General features: G+C 34.4%; 2 protein-coding genes across 2 annotated transcripts in view; both read right to left on the reverse strand.

Annotated features, from left to right (window-relative positions):
- LOC107633033 (AP2-like ethylene-responsive transcription factor PLT1) overlaps window positions 1–8,390 on the reverse strand; it is a gene marked incomplete at its 5' end in the record, with an annotated part of 80,944 nt that extends 72,554 nt beyond the window's left edge. Inside the window, 8 exons of the mRNA XM_088507045.1 lie at window positions 7,125–7,216; window positions 7,298–7,374; window positions 7,460–7,510; window positions 7,585–7,658; window positions 7,741–7,829; window positions 8,009–8,017; window positions 8,121–8,203; window positions 8,296–8,390. Coding sequence (XP_088363171.1) covers window positions 7,125–7,216; window positions 7,298–7,374; window positions 7,460–7,510; window positions 7,585–7,658; window positions 7,741–7,829; window positions 8,009–8,017; window positions 8,121–8,203; window positions 8,296–8,390 — 570 coding nt within the window. The remainder of the gene's footprint in view (window positions 1–7,124; window positions 7,217–7,297; window positions 7,375–7,459; window positions 7,511–7,584; window positions 7,659–7,740; window positions 7,830–8,008; window positions 8,018–8,120; window positions 8,204–8,295) is intronic.
- Window positions 8,391–8,645: 255 nt separating this feature from the next.
- LOC110269672 (uncharacterized) lies at window positions 8,646–10,970 on the reverse strand. Its single transcript, XM_088507046.1, has 6 exons — window positions 10,951–10,970; window positions 10,772–10,865; window positions 10,592–10,685; window positions 10,497–10,526; window positions 8,872–8,996; window positions 8,646–8,772 (listed from the first exon to the last, which is right to left on the reverse strand). The coding sequence occupies exons 1-6, from the start codon at window positions 10,968–10,970 to the stop codon at window positions 8,668–8,670; spliced, it is 468 nt and encodes a 155-aa protein (XP_088363172.1). The 3' UTR covers window positions 8,646–8,667.
- Window positions 10,971–11,366: the final 396 nt, after the last annotated feature.

Here is an 11,366-nt window from a genome sequence, read left to right on the forward strand (position 1 = left end):
AGATGTTAGGATATGAATGAATAAATAGAATGAGATGGGGGAGGAATAATTTTCGAAAATTATTTTGAAAAAGAGTTAGTGATTTTTGAAAATTGGTTTTTGAAAATTAGTTAGTATTTTTCGAAAATTTTTGAATTCAAAAATAAAAAATAAAAATAATTAGTTAATTAAAAAGAAATTTTTGAAAAAGAGGGAGATATTTTTGAAAATTAGAGAGAGAGAGTTAGTTAGGTGGTTTTGAAAAAGTTAAGAAACAAACAAAAAGTTAGTTAGTTAGTTGAAACAAATTTTGAAAAGATAAGAAGTTAGGAGGTTAGAGAAGATATTTTGAAAAGATATTTTTGAAAAAGATAAGATAAGAAGATATTTTTGAAAAGATATGATAGGAATTAGTTTTGAAAAAGATTTGATTTTTTTAAAATCTCAATTAATGACTTGATTCATAAGAAATCACAAGATATGATTCTAGAACTTAAAGTTTGAATCTTTCTTAACAAGCAAGTAACAAACTTCAAATTTTTGAATCAAAACATTAATTGATTATGTTATTTTCGAAAATTAGTGATAAAAATAAGAAAAAGATTTTTGAAAAATATTTTTGAAATTTTCGAAAATAACCAAAAAATTTTGAAAAAGATTTGATTTTTGAAAAAGATTTTGAAAAAGATAAGATTTTCAAATTGAAAATTTGATTTGACTCATTGGCAACAACTTGATTTTTAAAATTTTTTGAAAAAGTCAATTCAAATTTTCAAATTTGATGAGAGAAACATGGAAAGATATTTTTTTATTTTTGAATTTTTATGATGAAAAACATGAAAAATACGCAATGCATGAAATTTTTAGATCAAAACATGTGATGCATGCAAGAATGCTATGAATGTCAAGATGAACACCAAGAACACTATGAATGTCATGATGAACATCAAGAACATATTTTTGAAAAATTTTTAATGCAAAGAAAACATGCAAGACACCAAACTTAGAATTCTTTAATGCTTAGGCACTAAGAATTCAAGAATGCATATGATAAACATGAAAAGACACAAAACAAAAAATCATCAAGATCAAACAAGAGGACTTACCAAGAACAACTTGAAGATCATGAAGAACACTATGAATGCATGATATTTTCGAAAAATGCTAGATGCATATACAAGTGACACCAAACTTATAACATGACTCAAGACTCAAACAAGAAACACAAAAAATATTTTTTTGATTTTTTTGATTTTCTAATTTTTTTTGGATTTTTGTATAATTTTTTTGAAAACATTTAGGAAAAAGGAAGCAATGAATTCATAGTCCTCAATCAAAATCCTGGGAATTAGACATGGCTTCATGGCCAGTCAAGCTAAAACATGTTATATGAAACACTAGAATTCATTCTTAAAATTTTTGAAGAAAAATATACTTTTAAAAACATTTTTTTTTCGAAAACAGGTGAGAAGATTTTTGAAAGATTTTTGAAAAATTTTTGAAAATAAAACAAAAAAAAAATTACCTAATCTGAGCAACAAGATGAACCGTCAGTTGTCCAAACTCAAACAATCCCCGGCAACGGCGCCAAAAACTTGGTGCACGAAATTGTGATGTCCAGGCTCGAACAATCCCTGGTAATGGCTCCAAAGCTTGGTGCTTTGATCTTAATTCATAATTGTCACAACTTCGATACAACTAACCAGCAAGTGCACTGGGTCGTCCAAGTAATACCTTACGTGAGTAAGGGTCGAATCCCACGGAGATTGTTGGTATGAAGCAAGCTATGGTCACCTTGCAAATCTCAGTCAGGCGGATTTAAACATGATACTTTATTAGATTAAAATAAACAATAAAAGGGATAGAGATACTTATGTAGGTTCATTGGCAGGAATTTCAGATAAGCGAATGGAGATACTGTGCCCTTTCTTTTTCTACTTTCCTACTTCTTCCTTCAATCCTTCTTACTCCTTTCCATGGCTGGCTGTATGCAAGGGCATCACCGTTGTCAGTGGCTACATCCCCTCCTCTCAGTGAATCATATGCTCACGCACCCTGTCACGACACGGCTATTCATCTGTCGGTTCTCGATCATGCTGGAATAGGATTCACCCTCCTTTTGCGTCTGTCACTAACGCCCAGCACTCGCGAGTTTGAAGCTCGTCACAGTCATTCAATCATTGAATCCTACTCAGAATACCACAGACAAGGTTTAGACCTTCCGGATTCTCTTGAATGCCGCCATCATTCTAGCTTACGCCATGAAGATTCTGGTTAGGAGATCTAAGAGATACTCATTCTAGCTTAATTCATGTAGAACAGAAGTGTTTGTCAGGCACGCGTTCATAAGGGGGAAGGATGATGAGCGTCACACATAATCATCACCTTCATCACGTTCTTGGGTGCGAATGGATATCTTAGAAGCGAAATAAGAGGAATTGAATAGAAAACAGTAGTACTTTGCATTAATCTTTGAGGAACAGCAGAGCTCCACACCTTAATCTATGGAGTGTAGAAACTCTACCGTTGAAAATACATAAGTGAAAGGTCCAGGCATGGCCGAGATGGCTAGCCCCTATGATCTAAGAACCAGGCATTCAAAGATGATCCTAAGATCCTAAGATGATCAAAAGATGCCCTATACAATAGTAAAGGGTCCTATTTATAATAAACTAGTCACTAGGGTTTACATGAGTAAGTAATTGATGCATAAATCCACTTCCGGGGCCCACTTGGTGTGTGTTTGGGCTGAGCTTAAGTGTAGCACGTGCAGAGGCCATTTGTGGAGTTGAACGCCAGTTTCTGTGCCAGTTTGGGCGTTCAACTCTGGTTTTGGATCCTTTTCTGGCGCTGGACGCCAGATTTGGGCAGAAGGCTGGCGTTGAACGCCAGTTTACGTCGTCAATTCTTGGCCAAAATATGGACTATTATATATTTCTGGAAATCCCTGGATGTCTACTTTCCAACGCAATTGGAAGCGCGCCATTTCGAGTTCTGTAGCTCCAGAAAATCCACTTTGAGTGCAGGGAGGTCAGAATCCAACAGCATCAGCAGTCCTTTTTCAACCTCTGAATCTGATTTCTGCTCAAGTCCCTCAATTTCAGCCAGAAAATACCTGAAATCACAGAAAAATACACAAACTCATAGTAAAGTCCAGAAATGTGAATTTAACACAAAATCTATTAAAAACATCCCTAAAAGTAACTAGATCCTACTAAAAACATACTAAAAACAATGCCAAAAAGCGTATAAATTATCCGCTCATCAATCATCAAGGTCGATGAAAAAGAAAAAGCCTTCCCAGCAAAGGACACTGCACGGTTTCCTAACCGCTACTGTGAGCAGATGTTCCCCATTCTGGTAGAGATGAATTACAACAATGAATACATTCTCATCCTCCCAAACCGCATTGCTGAATTTGTTGAGCCACAAATTAAACAAAGACAATGGGATTCCTACGGAGACAGCCACGGCAGGTTAATCTCTCATGGGTAGTAGAATTCTACTCCAACTTTCACGTGCCAACCATGTAGTCTGTCTATGTCCGTCAGAAGCAAGTCCCCATAACTGAAGAGGCCATTCAACAAGCTTTAGATCTTCCCCCTGCTCCAGAAGGATTGGACGCATTCCAAGAAGCATCACTCAAGCGCCAGACATACCAATTTGACTGGGACACCGTTCTCATAGTTATAGCACAACCTAGTAGCAGATGGATCTACGGATACCATCGATCCCAATCAAAAGGGATATTGGCTTCAGCACTTACCTTGGAGGCTCGAGTATGGGCACAGATTATGTCTCACTACGTCTTTCTGAGCACTTACGAGTCCTCCTTCACTGCAGACATGGCTATTTTACTTTGGTGTATCCTTACAGACCAGCACCTAAACTTACCAAGACACATCCGGAATGCAATGGGACACGTACAAATTGCGGGCAACTTACCTTTTCCCGCCTTGGTTTCAGATCTCGTCTCGGCAGCCGGAGTCTCCTACAGAGCTAGGGACACCAAAGCCTTACTTCCAAGGGATGATCAGTACGTCCCTAACGGGAAATATATCAGACCACCAGCAGCCACTACAAGCCAGCCTATAGAACCGGCTAAAGACATTCCTCCTTCAACACCACAAGTACCTACAACAAACCAACTACTCCATCAGATACTTGAAAGGTTGGATCGGCAGGAACACAAAGCAAAGTTAAGAGAGCGCCGTAACAAGCGCCGATTCACATACCTCAAGGAGATACTTATGGGAAACTACAAAGACCCACCCGGACTCCACTTTTTTTACCATCACAGGGAGCCATGACGATCCCGATGGTGGAGATGCTGCTACCAGCCCCACTTTGTTCCTGACAGATGGCACCGAGGACGGTGCAAAGCCTTAAGTGTGGGGAGGTCGGTCAGTACCTGACTTCCGGAGGTAATTTCTTTTCCTTAAAATACCAATAAAATAGGATATTTAGTTAATTTTTTTTTGTTTAGGATAGGATAAATTGCATAGTAATAATTAGTTGCATGCATGTTATACTTGATTGAAAATAATAAGTTTCTTCTAAAACCCTACTTTTTGAAAAATTTCACTAATTTAAATCAAAACCTTTGTGTAAACTTGTTTGAAGTTGTATTTGGAACATAGTTTAAAAAGCTAAGAACACACAACCTGTGAGATTTGAGCTTAATTACATGGTTACATTATTTAACCATAAATATTTTATTCTTGTGTGTTTACTTCTCTATGATTGTAATCTTATTTTGTTTCATCCTATATGTCCAATATTTAATATGTTATATGCATGCATATGATTGAGGCCATTTTTTTATTTTAGCTCACTTATCCCAAATAAGCCTACCCTTTAAATTACCTTTGTTAGCCACTTTGAGCCTTTTTATCCCATTTGTTCTATATTTTACCACATTACCAGCCTTAAGCGGAAAAAAATTAAATATCCCAATTGAATCTTTGGTTAGCTTAAGATAGAAATTGTGTGTTAATTAAGTATGGGAAAATTGTGGGAACAAGGGTTAATAAGGGAATGTGTCACGGTAAATTAATGGGAATTTGGATACCTACTCATATGAAACTAGAAAAGAATTAAAAATCCATCTGTATTGATAAGTTGTGTTTATTTTTCATATAAAAAAAACCAAAAATACTCAATAAATAAATAAACAAATAAGGGGACACTACAACATTTTCAGGTTGAGGCAACATTTAAAAAGTGTTGCCTAAAGGCTGACAAAAGGTTGCTTTTGATCTATGACAACACTTTTGGACCTAAGGCAACGTTTTTGGGCGGCGTTGCATATGCAGCCGTTGCTTTAGATCAAGGCAACACTTTTTTGTTTCAAAAGCAACGCTTTTGAGAGCAACACTTCAAAGGTGTGTTTGAGACAACACTTTTGCAATGTTGTCTTTTCTCATATTTTGACCACTACTAAAAAATGTTGCCTATTTGCAATAAAATTCAACATTTTTATGTGTTGCTTATAAGTTTAAATTTGCAATACTTTAAAATGTTGCCTTTTCTTTTGAATATGCAACCTTTTAAAGCATTGCCTTTTCTTTTGGATATGTAACCTATACAACTGTTGTCTAATAATCAAAATATGCAACTAATAAAAGGGTTGCCTTTTTGATAAAAATAAAAATTACTTTTGTAACAAAAATATAAAAAAATAAAATTTACAATAAAATTTTTTGTTCATACATGTGTAATTATTTTAATTAATAAATAAATTTGTACACAATAGAAAAAATTATAAGAGACAAAATAACTAATAATAAAATTCTAATTAAAATAGATATTAAAAAGTTCAATTAGTATTTTAAATACATATTCATCAATAATTCTCAACAAATAATAAAATTCTTGTCTAACAATAATTGTCATAACAAAATAGTAATTAATATTTATCAACAAGATGTCAATCTACTTGCATATTTTATATCCATGCTTGACTTGTCCCATATGCTAAATCTACAAATAATACACAACAAAAAATAAGCAACTTATCATTAAAACTGAAAAATTATAATAAAAATTTCATGACATTAAATACTATAGATGTAAAAGCAATAAATAGGTCTAAAAAACTCCTAATGTGGCCAAGGTATAGGACGATGGAATTTTGTTGAAACAAAAGAGATATATTTAGAGACACAATCAATGGAAAAAATGAAAGCTTAGTTAATGTCATGAGGCCACAGTCCAAAATTTAATCAATTTAACAACAAATTCCACATCTAGCTACATATATATGTTCACTAAGATCTAACGAACACATACTAAAAGTCTTCTCATTAATGATCTTATTAAATTTAAATTTATCTTAGAGGCCTTGAATTTTAGCTCAAGCATTTTGGCTTTACCTTCAAACAAAGGATTCTTTTTTCTAGCATTTAAATAAATAAAGGATTCATTTTTCTAGTATTTTGGCTCTACATTTTCTGTTTTATCAAAAGTGGGAAAGAAAAAGACACTTAATAAGTAAGAATTTCATATAAGGGAAAAAATTCACTTCCCGAAAGAGACTTCAAAGGCCTAAATTGTAAAGCAGAGTAAGGTGAGTGGGTTGATTCTGATGAGTTTAGAAAATGCTGTTTGTTGGACCCAAAACCCATTAAACCCATTCCCATGTATATAAATGTTTGAAAAAAGCAAAATCAAAATAAATCAAATAATTCTCAGCAGCCAAGCAACAAATTTAAGGCAGTTCTACTTCAAGATTGTGATAAAAGCATACTTATCAGAGCAGTTCTACTTCAACTCATTATGACTTACAATAACAGCTTGTGTTCCTGAATCAAGCTCTTTTCCTTTTCATCCAGTTCGAGTTGCAACAAACACATCAACTTGTGATGGGTCTTCTTTGTTCTCTCATTCAATTCACGCTACAAGTAAGGGAGAAGAGTATTAAAAATGGTCAAAAATAATATTTATCTAGTTTTAAGATGGTTATCATACAACAAGATAAAATCAGAAATGGAGGCCTAATTTAAGGTGTTGAGATTACAAGAACCAAATTGCAGTGTGTTTGTCCATGTTTATAGCTTCAAGTTTTGTTCTTTTTTCTGATGGACATACATAATGGCATTGAGACACATATAGAGTATTAGTAAAAATAGCACTAACTTGTTGACATAACGGCTCATGTCGAAGTTTGTAACGGCCTTAAGGCCTCTGAACTTGATGGCTGCTATGTCATAAGCTTCTGCAGCCTCTTCTTCCGTACCTGCATGCAACAATTTTTCTTATATTCACATTATTTCTTATAATTCAGCTTTCATTTTTCTCTATTATTTGTATTTCTTACTAAATGTTCCTAAGTAAAGATCTTTGTTTCCGATGACCCTTCCAATTCTTGCTTGCCATCTCCCATGTTGGTGATGCCTAATAATAACAATAATAAATTATATAAACTCCATTGGTGATGATTACAGAATATAGATTAGATAAATTAATCTTGATTAGAAACCTTGTAACTCCACGATACATTGATGCACCTCTCGAGAAACTACTACTTTTCCTGCAATTGATGAACAAAAAATAACTGAGTTTGAATAATATTCTACTCAAGAATATTCACTGCACTAGTACAACCTTCTTATGGCGGCTACAAATTCTTGTCTTGTCATGTGTTTCATTTCATCCAATTCCTTCTCATAGTTGCCGATCTGTAAAAATAGTGATAAATACAGAATTATATATAGAATTAATTGATTGAAGTGAAGCATCAAGTTACATAGAGTAAATTACAGGAAAGTTGGTAGTAGTGGATGTTTCCCAATACTTCAATGCAGCCAAATCATAAGCTCTAGCTGCTTTATCTTCTTTATCATATCCACCTACATATACATATATATATATATATTCCCCAATACTTCAATGCAGCCAAATCATAAGCTCTAGCTGCTTTATCTTCTTTATTATATCCACCTACATATATATATATATATACCAATTAAATAAACTAGAGTCTCCCTAAACACATAATAACAAGAAGGAATCAAAGAGAGACTCTTACCCAAATACACTGAAGGGAGAGAGAAGTTGCATTGCATTCATGAAAATCACAAGAGAAAAGTCATAAAAACCTTGATTGAATGTAAAAATAAAATAAAATAGTAGACACACACCTTGGATACCTTTTCTTGATTGTCCTTCCCTTCTGTAGCTATTATCCCAAAGATGAGCTTTATATCTTCCAGTCCATCTATGTCTATTTATTTATTTCTTTCATCAATTAATATATTGGAATATACAAGGCAGGAATTTCCAAATTAATTAAACACAAAATAATGAAATTGAAACCTTGTTACGCCACGGTATATTGAAGTTCTCTGGCCAAAGGTATCTAGAGTTCTTCTATTAGAAGGTGGGGCTTCAATAATGCTGTTATTAGGTGGGTGGTGTCACTCAACGACTTGCAATCTGCCACACCTCTCAATGCAAGTTGGTGAGCCACTACCCTAATCCATAATCTTTTCTTTTCTACTTTAAACGGATGAAAAATGAAAATCATTTTCAATATTCATTCATCAAGAAGACCCTTAACAAAATATGACAAATTAATTAAATAAAAGACCCTTAACAAAATAAATGTACTTAAAAGAAAAAAAAGCTAAATACGATGAGCATCTTTGGAACCATTCTCGTCCCAATTAGTGCCTACATAATCTGCTGTCATTGATGTCTCCAATTGAACCTTCCACTACCTTGATTTTCCATCCCAAGAAATTGCTTGTTAAATACTCTAAAATTGAAGGGTGTGTCACTGACCCTCCATAGCTGCAAAAAAGCACAGGATAGTTTTGGTTTACGCAATCAAAAGTCCTAAAGCATCAAAAAATGGATCTAAATGAAATTCTTTCATATATAGCAACGTACCTTGAATGTTTCCCAACCTGAAGCTGAAGCTGAAGTACAGTTGGCAACAAGATCAGCTCCTCCTCCATTTTCTGCGGCGAGATATTTCTGGAACTTAGTGGCATTAGCTGCACTTGAGTTCCATCCTGAAATCATAATGAGTTCTATTAAATTTGCAAATGAAGTGGACCCTAATAAAGAAAGAATCATAACAAGAGATCTTTGTTGGCATTTCCATCAAAGAGAGAAGGTTTCATCCATCCCTCAGCAAGTAACCAATTTCCTAGATTCACAGCTTTGTATGGCAAATTTTGTGCAACAAGAACAGAATGAGGAGGGTGTGAGAGGCATAAAGCCAACAAGAAGGCAAACAAGTATCTAAATGCCATTCTAAATTGTTTCGTGGATAAGATTGTAAAGAATCACAGAATTTATAGCCATGGTTTGTAAATCAATATCATACAATAAAGCACATTAAGTTTGCATTAAAAGAGGAAAGACAAATTGTAATGACTTGACCCAAGTGTTAACCAAATTCAGATATTCATATTATTAATTACTAATTAGGCACCGGTATCATAGGCACTAATAGAGCCACTACCATAGTCAAATGTGGATATAATCACATCTAAATGCATAATGAGTGAGAAAGAATATAAGAAAGAATCAACCCTTAGAAATATCTTACGAGGTTATGACACAACAATTTGCTATATACACACAATTTGCACTTAGTGTTCACCAAAGATCCACAAATATTTTTTTTATCAATCTCCTTCAAGAGAAAAACAAAAGCCAAACACCAAGCACAGGGGATAGAGACAAACTCAGGGCATAAATTAATAGTATGAACACTTTAATTATCTTATATGAGACAAAAGACACTAAAACAGGGAGTGGTGACAAACTCAGGACATAAATTAACAAATTGAGGAACGATAGCCTACCTGGAGGACTATAGCAACAAGCACAGAGGCAAAGATGGCGACAAACACATAGCAGTAGTTAGGAGGCAAAAAGGCAACAACAACGGCAGAGAAATAAACATTTATGAGACTTGTAATCCAATTTGTGTTTGTTATATGGTCTTAGAACATGAAGTATCTAAAAGGATAATAATTAAATAAGCTATCAATTCATATCATAAAGTATTTATCAGCGGACCTAGCTAGCTAAACCAAAATTACTTTAATTTCAGGATGATAACTATAAATACATATAGAATTAGGCTATAAAATATGCAGTTATATCATTATGATCCAATAAACAAGTTTATATAATAGAACTCATACAACAATTGCTAAGGGAACATTGCAAGTCAACCAAGAGTAAAAGTTCAATTTACCAAATAAGAAAGAATACTAAAATGCTGAAGTTAAAGTTCACAACTCCACATTTCATAATCATAAAATCTGACCAAACCCTTAAATTTACACAATAACGTTCAATATTAAATTCTACAGAGAGATTTCAATCCAAATAAACACAGTGAGAGTAGAACCAATTACTTTTAATTTGTAGCTACACACCATGAAAGTAGCTACCTCAAAACTAACGTGCACAAGTTTCATATAACCAAAAATTAGGATTCAAAACCAAAAAAGTGCTAAAATAGAAAAGAAAAACAGAGGCAGAATCATCAATACCTGCAGAATAGTGACTAGCAATGGTGAATACTAGCAGAAGAACGCCGACAAATTAGAAGAAATCGGAGATGAAGGGTGAGCAATAATGATCGAACATGAGAATCTCAAAATAGAGAAGCTCAAAGCGCGAGCAGAAACGCGAGCACTGATAATCGAGCATGGCGATGGCGATGAAATATCACCAAAAAGCTATAATAGTAACATCAACATTATTAAAATTAGGATTTAAAGCGTGAAAAAGAAAAAGAAAAAGAAAGAGGCAGAATCATAGGTACCTGCGGAACAGTGACCAGCAGTGATGAACAAATGCCAGTAAACTCGAAGAGTTTAGAGATAAAGACAACGAACAGTGATGATCGAAGCTCAAAACTAAAGAAGAACACGAGCAAAATGATGAACACAAGCAGATTAGGGCAAACCGCGAACAATGATGAACGAGCAGAGAGAAACGCACGTCAATGTCTCCATTGCCATAATCGAATTTGAGATTGTGTTTAGGGATTGTGTGTTGGGGTTAGGGATTTTGTGTTTGTGTTTCGATAAAGAGAAGAACACGAGGTAAACTGTGTTGAAAACAGAAATGAATGAAAAAATAGCTTAGCAGAAAAAGAAAAACTCAACTAAAAAATATACTACCTGAATTGATGCAAGCTAACAAGGCGAGAGCAGGAACGCGAGCAAAACAAGGCGAATAGAAGAACCTGACTAGCATGACGAACCGCGAGTAGAGAGGAACATGAAGAGAGCACAACAAGGCCAGTAGGGACAAATACGACAAACTGCGACTAGGGAGGAACACAGAGAGAGGGCACTTCTCCGCGAGTAGAGAAGGAATCGCGAATTGAATTGATTTAGGGGTTAGGGTTACCA

The sequence above is a fragment of the Arachis ipaensis genome, chromosome B3, assembly GCF_059453495.1.
Source record: "Arachis ipaensis isolate K30076 ecotype BB chromosome B3, ASM5945349v1, whole genome shotgun sequence".
Taxonomy (NCBI): Eukaryota; Viridiplantae; Streptophyta; class Magnoliopsida; order Fabales; family Fabaceae; genus Arachis; species Arachis ipaensis.